The 22,376-nt window shown below is 42.9% G+C and overlaps 1 protein-coding gene across 7 annotated transcripts in view; it reads right to left on the reverse strand.

Moving 5' to 3' along the window:
* me2 (malic enzyme 2, NAD(+)-dependent, mitochondrial) overlaps positions 1-18,072 on the reverse strand; it is a 94,197-nt gene extending 76,125 nt beyond the window's left edge. For 2 of the 7 annotated variants that reach the window (XM_078552449.1, XM_078552410.1), the window contains exons 1-3: positions 17,947-18,072; positions 4,070-4,191; positions 2,086-2,219 (exon numbers count right to left, since the gene is read on the reverse strand). In XM_078552449.1, the coding sequence (XP_078408575.1) occupies positions 2,086-2,219; positions 4,070-4,177 (242 nt within the window). In that variant the 5' untranslated portion in view covers positions 4,178-4,191; positions 17,947-18,072. Of the gene's footprint in view, positions 1-2,085; positions 2,220-4,069; positions 4,193-10,117; positions 10,177-17,849; positions 17,870-17,946 lie in introns of those variants that run through there. The other 5 variants (XM_078552419.1, XM_078552428.1, XM_078552438.1 and 2 more) reach the window with 5 other exon arrangements.
* Between the last annotated feature and the right edge of the window lie 4,304 nt (positions 18,073-22,376).

Here is a 22,376-nt window from a genome sequence, read left to right on the forward strand (position 1 = left end):
AAATCCTGGAACTCCCTAACATCAATGCAGAAGTACTTTCTGCATATGGATTGCATCAGTTCAAGAAGGTTGTTTACCACAACCTTCACAAGGACAACTAGAGATTGACCAGTAGTTTGTTAATAGCAGGTTAATGTCCATTGAAAAAGTCTGCTGCACTTGTGTTGATTTAGGTGCCTCCAAAAAACCTGAGTATTCAAAATACATCAAGCAGGCTCAAAAGACATTTGAGTGGTGAAACTTGCATTTGGATATTTTTTGCACATTTCAGTTCTTACAGACTCAAGGAAAAGTAGTTTTCAAATTTTTACTAAATTGCAAAAATGACATCAGTTCATAATGGCATATTTAGATAACTGAGCTCACAAAAAAACTCCTTTCAGAAGTGTCAAACAGAAAACTGTACAACAAGCTCATTAAATCAAGAATATAGCACAAAACAGGTCATTTAGCCTAAATGCTCTATGCCGACATTTATGCAAAATGCAAGCCTCCTCCTGTCTCATCAGCATATTGTTCTATTCAATTCTCCCTCATGCCTCCAGATTTGCCCTAGAAAGTTAAGGCTAATATTTAACAACACACAAACCTTGATATTAAAAAGGTACATGTTCCTGCAATGCTAATCAACCACTCCAAACATAAAGGGAAATATTAAAATTGTGGAATCTCATTCTACAGGCAAGTGGTTGAATTTTTTTTTAATTCCTTATTTTTTCTTTGTCTTTTCTGTCTCAATCCAATCTTTCTTTCCTTCTCCATTTTTCATTCTGTACCTGATTTAAACCTAATTCACCTAATTTGTTCCTCTGACATTCCTGATCCTCAAATTTCACTGATTAAGGAGAACTATTGGTTCTGTGATTCACCAAGGTCCAAGATTCCCCATCGCCCACAGCCTGCCATTATCAGCTCACACTTCTGGCAAAGTACAGCTTAGAAATTTGAACGGAAGGCTGAGGGATAACATCTACAAAGAGACTAGGGTCAGGTCAAAAAGCTAATTATAAAAAATGCTAACTAAAAATGCAGTAGTAGGTATTTTGTAGTTGAAAAAAATTGATAAGGAGGATAACTTTTGAGAAGAAAATGAAGACAGTTTTGCAGATTGCTAGAAGTAAAATCTAAACGACAAGAAGCAGCATTTAAAGTGGCAATTAAAATAGAACTGACAGCAGTTTTTTTTGAAAGAGAAGAGAAATACCTTAAATGAAGCACTTTCTAAATATTGCTCCACATTAGCCAGGCTGAATTGAGATTAACATTAACACATTTGGGGCTTTAAGACATTGAGTAGAATCAGAGCGATAACAAGCCCATTTTGTGGCAAAGAAACAGAGCAAACATATACTACAGAACTGCATCCAGCCATATATTTTTTGGTCATTCCTACAGAAGTAACTAGTACAAAGTCACACTTCATAGCACTGGAAACATACCAATGCGTAACAAGTTTGTTTCCTGTGTTATTGATTCTCTGGTCTAAAAGTTATGATTTCAAACAAAAAGTTTAGATTCTACTTCTAGCAATCTGCACAACTGTCTTTATTTTCTTCTCAAAAGTTACCCTCCTTTTAAATTATTTTAACTACAAAATGCCTACCACTGAATTTCCCAGTTTATGTATCCAGTAGACTGTTATAGTGAATAGAAATATTTCCAACAAAGGTTACCATCTAAAAATAGCTGGTGTTTGGCCAGTACTGATATTTTTTTAATTATTTATGCCACCAGATAGATCCAGAGCAACAGCATTCCATCTGCTCACAGTTGGAGCAGCTGCTGCGATTGGTTTTCAGCTATCAAAATCAATGCACAAATCTTCAGCAATCTATCAGTTGATTTCAAGCAAATATTTCTAAACAGGCAAGGCAGGTGTATGATTTTCTATCCTAAATATAATGGCTTGACTTTCATCCAACTACGATAATAACACCATATCACAATTGTACTCAATCTGACATAACAAGTAAAGTCATTATAAGATATGCAGTTGTCCATGGCTGCTTTTGTAGCCACAGGATCTAGCCAACTACATTATTTTAGTTCTACTATACAATGCATAATAAATGAGATAGCTCTTACTTCATTAGAGGATCATGCACTTTTTCTATGTGGTTCTTAAAGCGCAAGGCTTGAATATCTTGGGTTTCTATTTTAGGAGGTAGAAGCCCATGCAGGCCAAGAATCTGTCGTTCCCGTAACGTGAATGCCATGCCCTGGAAAGATTATATTGACAAATGTCTCAACTGTGACAATTAATGTATTGTAAAGTGCATACAAGGCTTATTATATACACACTTTGACTTTAGATTCCAAGGTAGATGCAATAAACAATACCTAAATGTTTGACATGAATTTAATACAAATCGTGCTGTTTAATGAGAATTCTGATTAATCACAGTTTAATATATCAACCCACAATCATCCATCTTTTCTCTCATGAAATACATTGAGCTGCTGCTAGAACTAATTTATACTATTGCTTCAAAAACCTTTTCTACTAGTTTATCGGACAATTACCCCTTTGTTCCCAATATTCAAAACAAACTGAATATTTAATTTGCTCACGTCTTATCACATTCACCAAGTAATTCATAAAGTCTTTGAAACAATGTCCTCATCATATCTAGGTTAAAAATAGAGATTAAATACTACTTTTAATCAGGATTGTTGTTTCCCCACATTTGTCTGAAGTGGATAAGGGCAGTCTTATTTAGTTTCTTTGTGCAGTGTGGGGTGAAAAAAAGAGTGTCACATTCACTTTCCTCCTGCTAGGCTTTTAGAAAAAAATTGAATAAAATGAAATAAAAATCCACTTTGTATTGTAACATGTAACAGCTCATCACAACATTATCTCTACTTTTTACATTCGCACCACAGTATAGTACAGGCTAAGTTTATATCAGAAGGAATCTTATACATTCGGTTTCTCAATAATTTCATGGCACAAGAAACGTTGTGCCTGTGTAACATGCCTTCTTGCCCAGGAGGCAATGAAATTAAGCTGGGAGATTTCATGGAACATATTTTCTAGAAAGAGGATACAGTCCTACTTCCAATTTCTTTAAATTACATGTAAATTACTATATCTGCACACGGTCGATAACTAAAAGTTTAAATTAAACAATACCAGGAATGGAGAGATTAGGAATTTTTTTTTTAATAAAATGGAGGGTTATTAGGACATGAAATGCCTCATCAGAAACGGATAGAAGTAGAATATATGATGTCTTAAAATGAAAGGTCAATGGCAGAGGAGTGGAATTAACTCTTTCAGGAGAGTTAACATAGGCACCATGGAATACATGGCCTATTGTGTTGCAGAACTTCTGATTTTGCAGGATATGTGGGTGCCCAATCAGCAATCTCTCACATATTCTCCTTCCCACTGCCCCATCACCGAGGACCATACATGCAGGTGTCTAAGACTCGGTAACTGAAATTCCTTTCCTAAACCTCACCAACTTTTGACCTCTCTCCTCCTTTGAAGCATTCCTTAAAATCCACATCTTAGTCAAGCTTTTGGTCACTCTTCCTAATCTCTCTTCCTTTGGCATCAGTTTATTCCCCAATCTGATGGTGCATATTAGAAATTATTGGGTGCTAAATTTTTTTTGAACCTCTTAGTTGTATATGTAGTAGTACGGGCAATGGCAGAATGAGAAACTTTCTGAACTTTTAACGAGTTTTCTTAATATTAAGCAGACTTGTTCTAAAGGAGAGTCATACGGACTTGAAACGTTAACTCTGTTTTTCTCTCCACAGATGCTGCCAGACCTACTGAGTTTTTCCAGCATTTTCTGTTTTTGTTTAAGCAAACTTGTGTTGGGACCGGAGTATAAATAAGGGAAAACAAAAACAAACATTCTGATGAAAGGTCATGGGTCTGAAAACCCTCAGCTAATGCTGCCTAACATGCTGTGTGCTCGCAGCATTTTTTTTATTTCAGAATAAATGTGCAATATGAAAAAAAGTGCAAGTTCTGGTCATTAGGTACAGGAAGTTCCAGTGGTGTCCTGTAATGCAAGGAAACATTTTATGTTCATTTTTTTTATAAATTAAATACCTTGTTTGTTCTGGGACTCAACATCAGTGGTTTGCCCTTCTCCTTTGTATGGACACAACGACACATGTAGATGCATGGTCTCACAACCAAATTAAATCGTGACAACATCTTTACTATTCAGTCTGTAGGTGTTAAAGTAAACTATATCAGCAACACAAGTCAATAACATTCTAATATTATAATACAATGTATGCAGGTTCAAACCCAACTAAGAAATTAGGTTCAAAAGCAAAATGAATAAACACATGATTCCAGGTTTTCCCTTTTGGCAATGAAAGCAAAACAGGACATTTCAGCAAGCAAGAGTAAAATATTAAGGAATTGTTATATCCTTTTAAAAATCAATTCAGAAAAGAAAGCTCCTACATACAGGTCAAATGGTAAGCAGGGTTTTAAAAGTTCTGAGAAGCTCAGATACCATTTACGTCAACATTTGTATTTTCTGAAACCCACATGCCAGTATTTACCATTATTGGCAAAGCTTTTGCAGGGGTAAGAACAACTCTACTTTCCACACCCTGTAATTTCAATAAAATTGAATAATGAACAGTGAATAATTCACCTCCAGGCTTCTGCAAAGCAATGCAGAAAGTATTTAAAAGTGATAATAATGTTGGCCCTTTCTTCCTCACCAGTGCCGCTTCACAAACCATTCCCATGAAGTAGTGCTCAGTTTGGAAGCATAAGCAAACATGGAGAGGTATGCCCATTCATACTGTTCACGTGGGCTTGTAGAAATCAACTTATATTGACAGGAAGTTACAATGATTAATCTAATTACTAATCTATTTATAATCTCACATTGAAATTTCATTTGGTGTAGCAGGGTAGCAAAATTAGATAAGACCACCATGTCCACATTTCAAATGAAAATGAAAATTACAATTTGAATTATTTAATGGAGATCTAATACAACTAATGAACTCTGCTTAGCAGGAAGTAAAATTAATAACTTGTCATCCAAATTGAACCAGAGTTTAAAATGAAGGCTGCTGAATAGCTAACCATACTAATGGTAGACAATAAAAGTCAATGACCCAGATAGCTTCAACTTCCTGAATGTTTAATGTACACAAATACAATCATAGTTCAATAACCATCCATTCACTCAGAACAACCACTGCCACTCATTTTGGTATATGCTTGGTCATGGTACAACAGTAGTTAAAGCTCATTGAAGCCTGGTTACATACTTACATTCCAAATTACAATGCCACAGTGTAATATGATGCATGACCTTCTACTTTAAAGGTTAAAATCCTTCAGTACTGCAGAAAATCTAACAAAACCCAATATTTCATCGTTAGCTTTTGCCAGCAGCATAATGACAGAGTGCCAAGTTCTTTAAAGTGGTGCTGCTGCTGGCAATGTAAATTTCACTAAGGAGGGGCAGGACAAAGTACAGTGCTAATAACTTCACTACATAAGATACGCTAGCTGTATCTTCCGAGCAGTGGTAATAATCATTAGGTTGCTGCAGCACTCAGATTCCCCAGACTTGATGCCGCTCGGGGTGCAGTAGAGTCAGGGGAAGAGAGGTCACGGCCCTTTGTTTTGTCATTAGCTGGGGTGGCAAGGACAGCTGGGTGGGGTGGGGTGGAGTAGGTGGACGGTCAGGCGGCGGGGGAAAGGAGGTGGACAATCAGGAGGGGGGGACAGGAGGTGGATGGTCAGGCTGGCGGGGGGTAAGAGAGGTGGACGGTCAGGAAGGGGGTGAAGGAGGTGGACAGTCAGGAGGTGGGAGAGGAGGTGGATGGTCAGGCGGGGGGGGGGCGGGTGCAAGGAGGTGGACGGTTGTGGTGGTGGTGGTGGGGGGGGGGGGCCCTGGATGGTCAGGCAGGGGGGGAACCTCCTCGTAATCCTGCTCCTGGCCAAGTGAGCCATTAACAGGTCCAGGCAGCGGGCAATCATGAGGGTCATTTGGCTTGACTGTCTGCCCCTCTTCCGCGGCTACATTCGTGGCCGGATGTCCCTGGAGAGGCAGCACATGTTGTCTGCCAGCACCGTCAAGGTCTTCCATGCTCAGTGGGCACCACAGGGACTGGAGTGCTTTATAGACCCCTTTAATCACATTTTGATTTGATTATTGTAAGTTTCCTTTAAACTTTGTCTTTAGTTTTTCAGTCTCCCTAACTTAAGGGGCTGCATTTATTTTGTCCCTCATTTTGTTAATTTAGTTTATTTGGTTGACTCCAAAAGAGTTACAAGTTATAAGGTGCAAAAACATGCTGACAATCACATCCTTCTCAAAATGTGGAGTTTAAACTAAACACTTTGTTCACCCTCTCAAAATAAAGTTTAAATCAAATCTTTGGAAATAACTCAGTTTCTCTGAGCCACTATTATTGAATCCCAGTAGTAAAATTTATAAAAAAAACATAACCTATGTTTGGGGAGGTGATGACGTAGTGGCATTGTTGCTGGACTAGTGATCCAGAGACTCAGAGTAATGGTCTGGGCACCTGGGTATGAATCCCAGCTCAGCAGATGGTGGAATTTGAATTCAATAAAGATTTGGAATTAAAACTCTAATGATGACCATGAAACCATTGTTGAAAAAACCCATCTGATTCACTCATGTCCTTTAGGGAAGGAAATCTGCCATCCTTCCCTGGTCTGGCCTACAAGTGACTCCAGACCCAGAGCAATGTGATTGACTCTTAAATGCCCTCTGAAATGGCCCAGCAAGCCATTCAGTTGTATCAAACCGCTACAAAGTCACAAAACAAAAGAAATGAAACCAGACAGACCACCCGGCATCGACCTAGGCACCAGAAATGACAATGGCAAAATGAGCCCCATCACCCTGCAAAGTCCTCCTTGCTAACATCTGGAGACTAGTGCCAAAATTGAGAGAGAGCTGTCTCACAGATTAGTAAAGCCCTGATGTAGTCATCCTCACGGAATCATATCTGACAGATAATGTCCCAGACCCCACCATCACCATCCCTAGGAATGTCCTTTCCCACCAACAGGACAGGCCAAGCAGAGGTAGCGGCACAGAGGTATGCAGTCAGGAGGGAGTTGCCCTGGGAATCCTCAACATCAACTCCGGACCCCATTAAGTCTCATGGCAAAGGTGATAGAATGGGTCTGCAGCAGGTGGTGGGGGAGCCAACAAGAGGGAAAAACATACCTGATCTCATCCTCACCTGCCTGCCACAGATGCATCTGTCTGTGACAGTATCTGCAGGAGTGACCACCGCACAGTCATTGTGGAGATGAAGTCCCACCTTCACATTGAGGATTCCCTCTATCACGTTGTGTGGCACTAACACTGTGCTAAATGGGATAGATTTCAAACAGATCTAGCAACTCAAGACTGGGCATTCATGAGGCGCTGTGAGCCATCAGCAGCAGAATTGTGCCCGCCCCCGGCGTCACCGACGCCCGCCCCCGGCGTCACCGACGCCCGCCCCCGGCGTCACCGACGCCCGCCCCCGGCGTCACCGACGCCCGCCCCCGGCGTCACCGACGCCCGCCCCCGGCGTCACAGACGCCCGCCCCCGGCGTCACAGACGCCCGCCCCCGGCGTCACAGACGCCCGCCCCCGGCGTCACAGACGCCCGCCCCCGGCGTCACAGACGCCCGCCCCCGGCGTCACAGACGCCTGCCCCCGGCGTCACAGACGCCCGCCCCCAGCCAATTCAATTCACTTCACGTGATATCAAGAAACAGCTGAAGGCGCTGGATACTGCAAAGGCTATGCCCTGACAATATTCTGGCAACAGTGCCGAAGACTTGTGCTCCAGGACTTGCCATGCACCTAGCCAAGCCGTTCCAGTACAACTACAACACTGGCATCTACATGGCCACGTGGAAAATTGCCCAGGTATGTCCTGTACACAAAACGCAGGACAAATCCAACCCGGTAAGTTACCGCTCCATCAGTCTACTCTCCATCATCAATAGAGTAATGGAAGGGGTCATCAACAGTGCTATTAAGTGGCACTTGCTTAGAAAAAACCTGCTCACTGATGCCCAGTTTGGGTTCCGCCAGGGCCACTCAGCTCCTGACCTCAGTACAGTCTTGGCTGAAACATGGACAAAAGAGCTGAACTTCCGAGGTGAGTGACTGCCCTTGACATTAAGGCCGCATTTGACAGAGTGTGGCATCAGGGAGCCCCAGAAAAACTGGAGTCAATGGAAATCAGGGGGAAACTCTCCAATGGTTAGAGTCCCACCTAGTACAAAGTTGTGGTTATTGAAGGTCAGTCATCACTGCAGGAGTTCCTCAGGGTAGTGTCCTCGGCCCAAACGTCTTCAGCTGCTTCATCAATGACCTTTCTTTCATCATAAGATCAGCAGTGATGTCCGCTAATGATTGCACAACATTCAGCATCACTCGCGACTCGTCAGATGCTGAAGCAGTCCACGTCCAAATGCAGCAAGACCTGGACAATACCCAGGCTTGGGCTGACAAGTGACATTCGTGACACACAAGTGCCAGGCAATAACCATCTCCAACAAGAGAGAATCTAACCATCGCCCCTTGACATTCAATGACATTTCTATCACTGAATCTGCCACTATTGACATCCTGGGGGTGACCACTGACTAGAAACTGAACTGGACTAGCCATATAAATACTGTGGCTACAAGAGTAGGTCAGAGGCTAGGAGTCGTGCGACGAGTAACTCACCTCCTGACTCCCCAAAGCCTGTCCACCACCCACAAGGCACAGGTCAAGAGTGTGATGGAATACTCCCCACTTGTCTGGATAAGTGCAGCTTCAACATCGCTCAAGAAGCTTGACACCATCCAGGACAAAGCAGCCTGCTCGATTGGCACCACATCCACAAACATTCACTCCCTCCACCACCAACGCACAGTAGCAGCAGTGTGTCCCATCTACAAGATGCACTGCAGGAATTAACCAAGGCTCCTTCAACGGCACCTTCCAAACCCACGACCACTACCATCTAAGAGGACAAGGGCAGCAGATAGATGAGAACACCACCGCCTGGAAGTTCCCTTCCAAGTCACTCACCATCCTGACTTGGAAATATATCACCATTCCTTCACTGTCACTAGGTCAAAATCCTGGAACCCCCTTCCTAACAGCACTGTGGGTGTACCTACACCACGTGGATTGCAGCAGTTCAAGAAGGCAGCTCACCACCGCCTTCTCAAGGGCAATTAGGGGTGGATATTAAATGCTGGCCCAGCCAGCAAAGCCCACACCCCATGAATGAATAAACCAACTCATTTGGTCTCCCAGTACATTTAGCAACTTTCACACTAGCCATTCCTGTGATTCCAGGAAGAGACAGAAGGCCAATTTCTTATACCTTTGATCATTGAGCTGGATGTTGGGTTATAACTGATTTTCATGTCTCCATGTAGAACCCATTTGCTCAGTGCTCCTCAGTGGTTGCTTTCATCCATGATTTCTGCACATGGAATTCTATGCTTTCGCAGCTTTTATTCACATGCAGTCCAGTAAGATTAAAAATAGAGAAGGAAAAACACAGAAGGAAAGAGGGAGGAAAAGGAAAACCCAAAAAGAGGAATTCAAGCTATGAAGGAAACCATCTGTTCGAAAAAAAGCGAGAAGCAGGAGCACCTCCCCTCAACCTCATCATCCTGCAAACAGGATCCAGCCAGGCAAGAGTCATTTTTGACACAATCACTCCCACCCCAAGAGAGTCCAACCCCATCAAGCAACTCCCTTGACAGATACTGAGGGTCTGAGCATCGATCAGTTTTTGGCATGAAGGTATATTAGTTTGCGTTAAAACTGAAAATTAGGAGAACAGAATGTTAAATTTTGATTCTCTGACTCATTTCCTATATTTTGAAAATAAAAATGTTAGTCATCAACTTATCTGCAAACGTCTTTGGCAATAGTCAAAACCTACATTACATTTGTGTCACGAGCAGCAAAAGCTGGAATCAGCACAAAACAGGACAGATAGAAATGTTTGGGAAATGCTAAAAGGTCATGCTTAATTGCTTTGAGTTGCACGAACTGCAGATAAGGATAAAAGCAACAAGGCTGTAAAATGCCCTAAAATGCACATCCATTTGTTTGTATTGTTCACTTACCTTTTCCCTTTCTGTTTTGGTTAAACTTTGTGTGTGTGTCTTAGAGATCAACAATAGTACTTGTTTCAAAGAAAAAAAGATACAAATTAGTTAAGCAAGTCTTGCAAAACTCTGGACGGGGAACAAGATTCTCTTGCAACGTTTATTTAAGCTGTCACGCTGATGAAGCACTCCCCATTTAATGCTGTGTTTATGTCAGCCATGTTAGTAAGCAAACAAATGAAACAAATAAATGAGAGGATGCAATTCTTCAGGTATTTCAAGGAATTCGCCATGCCGGTTTTCAACACTGAGCATTATGCTTTACAAAATTAAAACAAATGCTCTGATAAAGCATGTTACAATGCAATACCTTTCAGGAAGCTACAATGGCATTATAAACCACACGTAAAGCTTCAAACCCCTCAACACTGCACTATAGATGACAACTTAACATTTATATTACAAACTCCATGATTCGTTATTCTTCTTACACTTCAAAAGGCACAGATAGACACATGGCAGCATGATATCATCGCTATAACGGAAACTTGATTTCAGGGGCAAAAACGGCAGCTCAACATCCCTGGATATGGAATTTTGTGGCAGGGTAGGGAGGGGGATTAAAACGGTGGTGCAGCATTATTGGTTAAAGAATCATGTACAGTGTGAGGAGGGATGATCTACTAAATGAAGCATCAAATGAGGCCATAAGGGTTGAGCTCAGAAATAAGGGGCAGCCACACTGCTAAGAGTATACTATAGACTCTCAAATAGTGGAAAGGAGTTAGAAAAGCAAATACGCAGACAAATTTCTGAGTGCAAAAACAATAGGGCAGTAATCGTTGGGAACTTCAACTACCCTGATATCATCAGTTGGGATACGAACAGTGTGAAGGGCACAAAATTCTTGAACTGCATTCAAGAGAACTTTTTTAGCGAGCACTAACAAACCCAACAAGAGGGGGCGCAATTCTAGATTTAGTCTTAGGAAACGAAGCTGGGCAAGTAGATGAAGTAACAGTGGGGGAACACTTTGGAGATAGTGACCATAATATAGTTAGATTAGCATCATTATGGAAAAGGACAAACATAGAACAGGAGTAAAAGTTCTAAATTGGGGGAAGGCAGGTTTTACAAAGCTGGGAGGTGAGCCGGCATGAGTGGACTGGATTCATCTATTAGAAGGAAAAACTGTGTCAAATCAGTGGCAGGCATTCAAAGGCGAGATTCTACAGGCATTGTGTAGGCATGTTCCTACAAAGAAAAAGGGTGATACTGCCAAATCTAGAAACCCCTGGTAATCCAGAAGCATGCAGGCCAAGATGAAGCAGAGAAAAAAAAACTTATGGCAGTCACAAAAGACTTAATACTGTAGAAAGCCTAGAGGAGTACAGAATGTTTAAGAGCAAGAGAATAGCTAAGGAAAAGGTAGGACCTATCAGAGATGTACATGGTAACACGTGGGTTGATGCAGAAAACATGGGCACGGTTCTCAATGAGTACTTTTGTCTCTTGTCTTCACTAAGGATAGGGATGATGCAGACATTCTAGTTAAAGAGGTGGAGTGTGAAATATTAAAGATACGATAAGCACAGTGAGAGGGGAAGTAATGCAGGGACTGGCATCCTTGAAGGTGGATAAATCACCAGGGCCAGATGAATTGTATCCCAAGCTGTTGAAGGAAGCCAGGAAGGAAATTGCAGATGCTCCGAGGATCATTTTCCAATCCACACTGGGTACAGGCAACTTCCCAAAGGATTGGAGGTCTGAGAAAATTGTACCATTATTTAAAAAGAGTGCGAGGGATAGGCCAAAAAATTATAGGCTGGTCAGTCTGACTTCAGTGGTGGGCAAATTATTGGAAACAATTCTGAGGCACAGGATAAACTGTCACTTAGAAAGGCACGGATTGATCAGGGATCGTCAGCATGGTTTTGTTAGGTGAAGATCATGTCTTACTAACCGAATAGAATTTTTTGAGGAAGTAACAAGGAGGATTGATGAGGGTAGCGCAGTGGATGTTGTCTACATGGATTTTAGCAAGGCATCTGACAAGGTCCCACATGGCAGACTGATCAGGAAAGTGAAATCTCATAGGATACAGGGAAAGCTGAAGAGTTGAATCCAAAATTGGCTCAGTGACAGGAAACAAAAGGGTAAAGGTCGATGGCTGCTTTCATGAATGGAAAACTGTTTCCAGTGGTGTTCTACAGGGCTCAGTGTTGGGGCCCTTGCTGTTTGTTGTGTACATTAATGATTTAGACTTAAATGTGAGAGGTCACGTCTGACCAATTTGATTGAATTTTTCGAAGGGATAACCAGGTGTGTAGATGAGGGCAATGCATTTGACATAGTCTACTTGGATTTCAGCAAGGCTTTTGATAAGGTCCCGCATGGGAGACTGATAACGAAAGTAAGAGCCCATGGGATCCAAGGCAATTTAGCAAATTGGATCCAGAATTGGCTGACTGGCAGGAAGCAGAGGGTGATGGTTCACGGGTGTTTTTGTGACTGGATGCCTGCGCCCAATGGGGTTCCACAGGGATTGGTGTTGAGTCCCTTGCTGTTTGTAGTACATATAAACAATTTAGACTTGAATGTAGGAGAGTTGATCAGTAAGTTTGCGGATTACACGAAAATTGGTGGGGTGGTAAATAGTGAGGAGGATAGCCTTAGATTACAGGAGGATATGGACTGGCTGGTCAGATGGGCTGATCAGTGGCAAATGGAATTTAATCCGGATAAGTGTGAGGTGATGCACTTGGGCAGGACAAACAAGGCACGGGAATACACGCTGAATGGTGGGGACCCTGCGAAGTACCAAGGATCAGAGGGACCTTGATGTGCATGTCCACCAGTCCCTTAAGGTAACGGGATAGGTAGATAAGGTAGTTAAGGCGGCATATGGGATACTTGCCTTTATTAGCCAAGGCATAGAATATAAGAGCAGGGAGGTTATGCTGGAACTGTATAAAATGCTGATTAAGCCACATTGCATGCAGTTTTGGAATCCGCATTATAGGAAGGATGCGGTTGCACTACAGAGAGTGCAGAGGAGATTTACCAGGATGTTGCCTGGGCTGGAGAGTTTTAGTTATGAGGAGAGATTGAATAGACTGGGGTTATTTCCCCTGGAGGAGAGTGGTGGGTCAGGTACAGCTGGGTGCCATTAACATACATGTTGAACCTGTCACGCTTTCAGGCTATGTCACCATGGCGCAGCATGCATGTGAGTAATTGGAGGGAAGGGGGCCAAGTTTGAAAGTTACTAAAGAAGGTTAAGGGGTATGCAATTAGCAGGAGGATAGCAAACTGGGTTAAAAATTGGTTAGAAGGGAGAAAACAGGAGATGGTACTGGTGTTCCAGTGTTCAGTTCTGGTATTACTACTGTTCCCTATCTAGGTCAATGATTTTAATGTAGGCCTAGAGGAAGTGCAGTTGAAATTAGCAAATGATATCAAGATAAAATGTTGTTAATTATTTAGAAGGCCAAAGGAAGTTGCAACACAATGCTGATGAGATGGGGCAAATGAGTTAAAAGTGAAAGACAGAATTTGTCAAGTAATGTGGGGTGATGGTATTGAGTCAATTTTTACAGCTATTTTATAAAAAAAATCAGAGTTGGCTAGTGATGGACTATATTGCACAGCAGGTAACCTGCCAACTTTGAGTCTGACTTCAAGATGGCAGTTCAGTGAACATTTGAGAGAGCATGCGCGCTCCAACTTAAAATGAAGTTCATCCAGAATTTGGATAACATTTTTAAATTGCAGCATAACCCCATTTAATATATGTTACAAACATTTTAAAATACTAGAAAGCTTTGCAGTAGTTATCAGAATATCTATAGAAACTTACTTAGATTTGTTTAATATAGGTGTTAGTGGACAAAGGCATGTGAACAACCAATCTCACTGCACAGGCAGCTATACAGAAGATTTGGATTGACATCAGCACAGAAAGAGCAGTGTCTCAGTGACAGAGCAAACTAAGATTACACAGAGAAAGCAATGCAGGATGTCACACACTGATCAGTTTGTATTTATAAGTTATAAAATTATCATGGGATTCAATTCATTCACAGACCCTGTCAACATCCTGCTCTCCCCCACACCCTTTATATAAATAAATTGCATGCTTTAACCAGTCTTGTACGTGTGTCTTTCTGGCTACTAGCCAATGTTAGAATTATTGCATTCATTCAATGCTTTCAGAAAAATAGTTCCACAAATCCACTTAGTGATCCATCACCAGGATGGACACTGAAAATCCTCTCCCTGCAATCAATCACTAGATCAGTTGACTTACTTCAGTTTAAGCAGATTTAAAAATGCAAAAGATAAAAACAAATGCCATGGGAATCAAGATTAGTGATTCCACATAGGGTTTCTTTTAAAACAGCATGCGGTTTGTAGCATTTAAAAGATTTTCTAGAAAGTGAACAGTCTTCCAGAAAGTTAAATTGCTCTGGAATATTATAATTAATTAAAAATAAAAATAAAAACAGAAAATGCTGGAAATACTCAGGTCAGGCAGCATTTGTCAAGTGAGAGACAGAGTTAATGCTTCAGATTAATGTCCTTTCAACAGTGCTGGATGATGTCTGATATGTAACAGGTTTTAAGTACATAGGCAGGGAGAAGAGGTTTGGATGGAGTGGGAAAAGGTTACAAAAGGGAAGGCTGAGAGAGTGGAAGGCAGGACAGGTTATATATCAAAAGGCATGATGCTAATTGGATAAGTAAAGAAATAAAAGTTGGGTCCAGAAGATTTGCAAGTGAGAATAGGAGAACACCACAGCTCTAACAAAAAAAACAGGGGCAGTAGTTATCTTCTAAAATTGCTGAGGTCGCTGTTCAGTCTGGAAAGTGTAAAGTGCCTAATTAAAAGATGAGGTACTATTCCTAAACTTACACTGAATTTCATTAGTACAGTGCACAGGGTAGAGAACGGAGAGGTCAGAGTAGGAGCGAGGTAGAGAATTAAATGACATGACCAGAAGCTCAGGGTCAAGCTCGCAGACTGAACTAGCATGTTCTGCATTGCGGTCACCCAATCTGCGCTTGGTCGCCCCAATGTAGAGGAGATAGCATCTTAAGCACGAAATATAGTACACTGAATTGAAAGAACGAGTAATCGCTGTTTCACCTGGAAGGAGTGTTGGGAGCCCTGGATGATGGAAAGACATTTCCTGCACTTCTACTCTTGCTCCAACCCCCTTCTCTACCAATACACTTGCATGGGAATGTACAGTGGGAAGTGGTTGTTGGGGTGATTAAGCACCGGGCCAGGGAAAAGTCCCTTCAGTATGCTGAAAGAGATGGAGGGCGGGGGTGTGTGTGTGTGTGTGTTGATGGTGGCATCACAATGAAAGTAATAGGAATGGCAGAGGACAATCTGTTGAATGTGAAGGCTGGTCGTGTGAGCAGCAAGGACAGGGGGAATCCCATCATGGTTAGACAGCAACTAAGATTACACAGAGGCATTGGTAGAGAGGGGGTTGGGGCAAGAGTAGAAGTGCAGGAAATGGAACAGACACCTTTGGGGGTCTTAACCACAGTGGAGGAGAAACCTCAATTGAGGTATGCAAGGTGACATCTTCAGAACTGATGTGACGGAAATGAAGAAACTAAGAGAATGGAATTACAGGAAGCAGTTTGGGAGGAAGCATTGTCAAGGTAGCTGCAGAAATCAGTGAGCTTATAATGGATATTGGTTGATTGTCTCCATTTCTGAGGATAGGCTGAGAAGTTGAGGAAGGAAAGGGAAGAGTCAAAGATGGAATATGTGAAAGAGAAGGAAGAATGGAAATTGTAGAAAAGTTGATGAAATATTCTGATTTGGGATGAGAGCAAAAAACAGCACTGAAAAAATTCATCAATGTACCAGAAAGAGAGATGAGGAAGATAACCTGCGTAGGACTGCAATAAAAAATGTTCCACATGGCCCACAAAAAAGGCAGGCACAAAGCTTCCCAAAACACCGCCTTTCATTTGGAGAGAGTGAGTGAAGTTAAAGGTGAAGTTATTCAAAGCGAGAACAAGTTCAGCCAGGCAGAGGTGATGGTGGTGAATGGGCCGTAGTTGGGCCTCTATTTGGAGGACCCTCCTGCTGGGGAAATGAAGGCGTCAAGCGATTTGACATCCATGATGAAAAGAAGAGAGTTAGGAACAGGAAGCTGGAAATTGTTGAAGTGACTGAGGGTGTCAGCTGAGTCCCAGATATAGGTGAGCCGAGACTAGACAAGGGAGGATAAAAGTAGACTTTAGATCGAAAAAAAAGCTGTGTGACAAGAACATGCTGAAACGGTGCATCTACCAAGGAAGTAAGGTGTGTGGATCTTAGGAGGAAGGTAGAGGCAGGCTATTCAGGGTTTAGGCAACTATGAGGTTGGAGGCATAGAAGGAAGATGAGGTGAGGTCAGAGACAGTCTTGGAAACAACGTCTTGATGTTCAGTGGTGGGAGAGATAGGAGATATCAGAAAATTGGCATTCAGCCTCAGAGGTAAGTTTACCTAACAACAACAACACCACCCTCGTCAGCATATTCATTTTCAATACAAAAGAAAGGTACTGCAGATGTTGGAATTCTGAAATAAAACAGAAAATACTGGAAATATCCAGCAGCTCAGGCAGATCTGTAGAGAGAAATAGAACTAACATTTCAGGTCACTGACTTTTCATCATGTTTACTGGATAATGTTAGGGTTGGACCTGAAAGAATAAAATGCTGTTAAGTTCAAAGGGACACTGGTTAGAGTGAGAGAGGAGCAGGGGATTTGAGATGGGCGTCATCATGCCAGCAATTTTCAGTGAAAAGATCAAGATAGGATAAAAGGCAAGATGGAAGAGTCCAGGTGACAAGAATTCTGAGGATGAGAGAAGGGGTTTGCTAGGTGGGGGGGGGTGGGAAGACTCCTGGAAAAAGATGTTAGCGCAAAGTTGAAAGAAACTCAAGCTCAGCATTGTGCCACGCCCAAAATTCATTGAGGTGGATGCATAAGGTAATGAAGCCAAGGCCTTAGCTAAGGACTGGTGAATTAGGGTCAAAAAGTCAATAGTGAAAACATACCAAAAGTTGAGATTCTAAAAAAGAAAGGAGTCAAAGCAAGGTAGAGTTGGATCCAGAGGGGCATTGCTATCCAACTTTTGTTGAAGCTTGTAATTCTTGATACTTGGAAAGAAAGAAATAAAGGTTTCATGTTAAAGCACCAGATGAGGCAAAGCATCAGGTGAAGCAAAGGATGAAATGCAGCTGCAGACCAGGGCAGCTTTGAAATAGAAAGTTGGCGTTGCTTATGGCATTTGGCTTGGATGCAGCAAGATCATCAAATTATCTTAGAGATATCGATAATCACTGGTGGATTTGAAACATGAAGGGTGGAATTTCAATTAAAATCTAGACGGAAAGAGTCAGAGCCTGAGACAACCAGTTTTAATCAAACTGGAGATAGGAAACAATGAGGAGAAACAAAAGGTAAGAGAGAGAGAGAGAGGCAGAAATCCAGACAGAGAGTAGAACAAAAACAACTTCGAGCTGGGCATTCCTGGAAGAAAAAAAGTGAGAGTGAATTAAAGCTAATGCTATAAATCAAAATGCTGCGACTGCTGATAGACTGAGAACAAACTGGATCGGAGCAATGTCCCACCGTGTAACGGCCCAGTCCCAACCTTCAGCAATAGAAGCCGCAGGAGAGAGGAGGTAGCACCTTCCAGCCCATACATCAGGAGAGCCTCCAACTTGCTTACCCATCCTCTGAGGATTCAGACTTCAACTAGCCGGCGCTCAGAAAATCATTCCGGGAACGCCAGCTCTTTATTTTAACATAACTCGGGGATAACTTACCGCGATACCAATACCTCAGAGCACGACTCGCAGCTCTCGGTACCCGGTCACCCACCAACCGGCAGCAGAATCAACCAACTGCCCGAGCACGACCTCAGGTCGTGCGAGCCGCTGACGCGAGCCAAACGCCGACCAATGGGGGCGCACAGCCTCTCCTGATTGACAGCCGGTCGCGTCCTATCGGAATTGGAGAAAACCAGAGCGCGCGACGGGGCCATGACAACACGGGAGGAGAGCATTCGGCCTATCGAAGCTGCTCATTGAGACTGGGAGGAAGAGGAGGGTGGCGGCTCGCAGGGCACAGTCACAGAATGGTTACAGCACAGAAGGAGGCACCTCAGCCTGTTGTGTCTGGGCCAGCTCTCTGAATGAGCAATGCAACTCGTGCCCCCTGGTCTTCTGCCCCTAACCCTGCACATTTTTCCTTTTCAGATAACAATCCAGTTCCCCCTTGAATGAAAGCAAAATACTGCCGATGCTGGATATCTGAAATATAAACAGAAAGTGCTGGAAAAACTCGGCAGGTCTGGCAACATCTGTGGAGAGAGAAACAGAGTTAACGTTTGGAGTGGAAAAATTACTCTTCTTTGGGACTGAAGAGAGGCAGAAATGTGAATGTCTCTTGAACGCCTCAATTGAACCTGGCCCCACCAGGCAGCACATTCCAGATCTTAGCCACAGACTCTGAGAAAAAGTTTCTCCTCATGTCTCCAGTGTTTATTTTGCAAATTACCTTACATCTGCACCCTCTCGTTCTCAATCCACCCCCCAGCAGGAAGTTTTTCCCTATCTATGCTGTCCTTCCCCTTATGATTTTGAACATCTCTGTCAAACCTTCCCCAAGGAAGACAGTTCCAACTTCTCAAATCTATCCACATAACTGAAGTTTCTCATCCCTGGGGTTCCTATGTTCATATGAAACCATTCTCGTGAATCTTTTCTGCACTCCCTCTAATGCCTTCACATCATTCCTAAAATGTGGCACAGAACTGGATGCAGCACTCCAGTTGAAGTCGAACTAGCGTTTGACATAACTTCCTTCTCTTGTACATTATGCCCCTATTAATAAAGCCTAGGATACTGTACGCTTCATTAACTGCTCTCTCAATCTGTCCTGCCAACTTCAATGGCTTATGCACAGGTCCCTCTGCTCCTGCACCTCCTTTAGAATTGTACCCTTTATCCTATATTGTCCCTCCATGTTCTACCTACCAACTTCTCACTTCTTTGCATTGAATTTCATCTGCAACTGAATCTTACTGACTTTGTCCTGGGCACAAAGGCGGGTCCATTTTCAAGTTGGGAACCCAATTCCTCCAACTGTTGACTTTGTGGTTGCTCTTTATGGGCTGAATTTTCCCACATACATCCATAAGTCATCCCTGGGTCTGTTTCTGGCCCTGACCCTGCACGCTTCAGTATTGTGCCTGCTGGCTTAATTTTACAGAAAATAGCCAATTAGTAGGCAGTGACACATATTTCTCCGCAATGAACTTCATCTGTCACCTGTCCACCCATTCCACCAACTGGTCGAAGTTTGTCTGAAGTTCTACACTATCCTCTTCACAGTTCACAATGCTTCCAAGTTTCCTATCATCTGCAAATTTTGAAATTGTGACCAGTACACCAACGTCTAGGTCAGTTATATATATCAGGAAAAGCAAGGGTTCCAACACTGACCCCTGGGGAACTCCACTACAAACCTTCCTCCAGCCCAAAAAATACCCATTCACCATCACTCAGTGCTTCTTGTCGCTCAGCCAATTTGGTATCCACGTTGCTCCTGTCCCGTTTATTCCATGAGCAATAACTTTGTTCACAAGGTTGTGTGTGGCACTGTATCAAATTCTTTTTGAAAGTCCATGTACACATCAACAGTTGCCTTCAACAATCCTCTCTGTTACCTCTTCAAAAAAACTCAAGCAAGTTAGTTAAACACGAATTTCCCATAATAAATCTATGCTGGATTTCCTTAATTAACTTTTAAAAAATTCATTCACAGGATGTGGGCTTCATTGGCTGGGCCAGCTTTTATTGCCCATACCTAGTTGCCCTTGAGAAGGTGGTGGTGAACTGCCGTTTTGAACTGCTTCAGTCCATGTGGTGTAGGTACACCCACAGTGCTGTTAGGGAGGGAGTTCCAGGATTTTGACCTAATGACAGTGAAGGAACGGCGATGTAGTTCCAAGTCAGAATGGTGAGACACTTCAATGGGAACTTCCAGGTGCCGGTGTTCCCATCTATCTACTGCCCTTGTCCGTCGGCATTGGAGTGGTCATTGGTTTGGAAGGTGCTCTCAAAGGAGCCTTGGTGAATTCTTGCAGTGCATCTTGTAGATGATACACTTGCTGCATTTGGACATGGACTGCTTCAGTATCTGAGGAGTCACGAATGGTGCTGAACATTGTGCAGTCATCAGCGAACATCCCCACTTCGGACCTTATTTTGGAAGGAAGGTCATTGATGAAGCAACTGAAGATGGTTGGGCCAAGGATACTACCCTGAGGAACTCCTGCAGTGATGTTCTGGAGCTGAGATGACTGCCTCCAACAACCACAACCATCTTCCTTTGTGCTAGGTATGGCTCTAAGCAGCGGAGATTTTTCCCCCTGATTCCCATTGACTCCAGTTTTGCTAGGGCTCCTCGATGCCACACTCGGTCAAATGCTGCCTTGATGTCAAAGGCAGTCACTCTCACCTCACCTCAGGAATTCAGCTCTTTTGTCCATGTTTGAACCAAGGTTGTAATGAAGTCAGGAGCTGAGTGGCCCTGGCAAAACCCAAACTGGGCATCAGTGAGCAGGTTATTACTAAGCAAGTGCCGCTTGAAAGCACTGTTGATGACCCCTTCCATTACTTTACTGATGATTGAGAGTAGACTGGTGGGGCGGCAATTAGCCCGGTTGGATTTGTCCTGCTTTTTGTGTACAGGACATACCTGGGCAATTTTTTACATAGCCAGGTAGATGCTGCGTTTGTAGCTGTACTGGAACAGCTTGGCTAGGGGCACGGCAAGTTCTGGAGCACAAGTCTTCAGTACTATTGCCGGAATATTGTCAGGGCCCATAGCCTTTGCAGTATCCAGCATCTTCAGCCATTTCTTCATAACACATGGAGTGAATCAAATTGGCTGAAGACTGGCATCTGTGATGCTGGGGACTTCCAAAGGAGGCTGGGATGGATCATCCACTCGGCACTTCTGGATGAAGATTGTAGCAAATGTTTCAGCCTTATCTTTTGCACTTATGTGCTGGGCCCCTCCATCATTGAGTATGAGGATATTTGTGGAGCCTCTTCCTCCAGTGAGTTTTTTAATTGTCCACCATCATTCACAACTGGATGTGGCAGGGCTGCAGAGCTTAAATTTGATCCGTTGGTTGTGGGATTGCTCAGCTCTGTCTATCATTTTCTGCTTATGCTGTTTGGCATGCAATTAGTCCTGTGTTGTAGCTTCACCAGGTTGACACCTCATTTTTAGGTATGCCTGGTGCTGCTCCAGGCATGCCCTCCTGCACTCTTCATTGAACCAGCGTTGATCCACTGGCTTGATGGTAATGGTAGAGTGGGGGATGTGCTGGGCCATGAGGTTACAGATTGTGTTCGAGTACAGTTCTGCTGCTGCTGATGGCCCGCAGTGCCTCATGGATGCCCTGTCTTGAATTGCTAGACCTGTTTGAAATTTATGCCATTTAGCACGGCCGCACAACACGATGGAGGGTATCCTCAATGTGAAGGCCGGACTTCATCTCCACAACGACCGTGCGGTAGTCACTCCTACTGAAACCTATATTTGTCAATGTGACTATTTTGTCCCTAATCATTGCTTCTAAAAATTTCCCCACCACTGAAATTAAACTGACTGGCCTGTAGTTGCTGGGCTTTCTTTACATCCTTTTCTTGTACAAGGGTGTAACAATTACAATTCTCCCGTCATCTGGCACCACTCCCTGAGTCTAAGGAAGACTGAAAAAGTATGGCCTCTGCAATTTTCACTCTTACTTTCCTCAGTGTCCTTGGATGCATCTCATCTGATCTTGGTGCCTTATCAATTTTAAGTAGAGACAGCCTATCCAATTCCTCCTCCTTATCAATTTTAAACCATCCTAGTGCCTGAATTACCTCATCTTTCACCAGGGCCTGAGTAGCATCTTCTTCCTTGGTAAAGTATTCATTTAATACCCCAGCTATGCCTTCAGCCTCCATGTGTAAATCCCGATCCTACTCCTCCTTTTACTATTTATATGTCTATAAAAGCCTTTGGGATTCCCTTTTATGCTGGCTGCCAATTTCTTTTCACACTTCCTCTTTTGCTTCTCCTGTTTGCTTTTTCACCTTACCTCTGAACCTTCTATGTTCAACCTGGTTCTCAGTTGTATTTTCTATTTGATATCTGTCATAAGCATACTTTTTATTCCTTATCTTAATTTCTA

This window comes from Cetorhinus maximus, chromosome 1 (genome assembly GCF_964194155.1).
Source record: "Cetorhinus maximus chromosome 1, sCetMax3.hap1.1, whole genome shotgun sequence".
NCBI classification, from domain to species: Eukaryota; Metazoa; Chordata; class Chondrichthyes; order Lamniformes; family Cetorhinidae; genus Cetorhinus; species Cetorhinus maximus.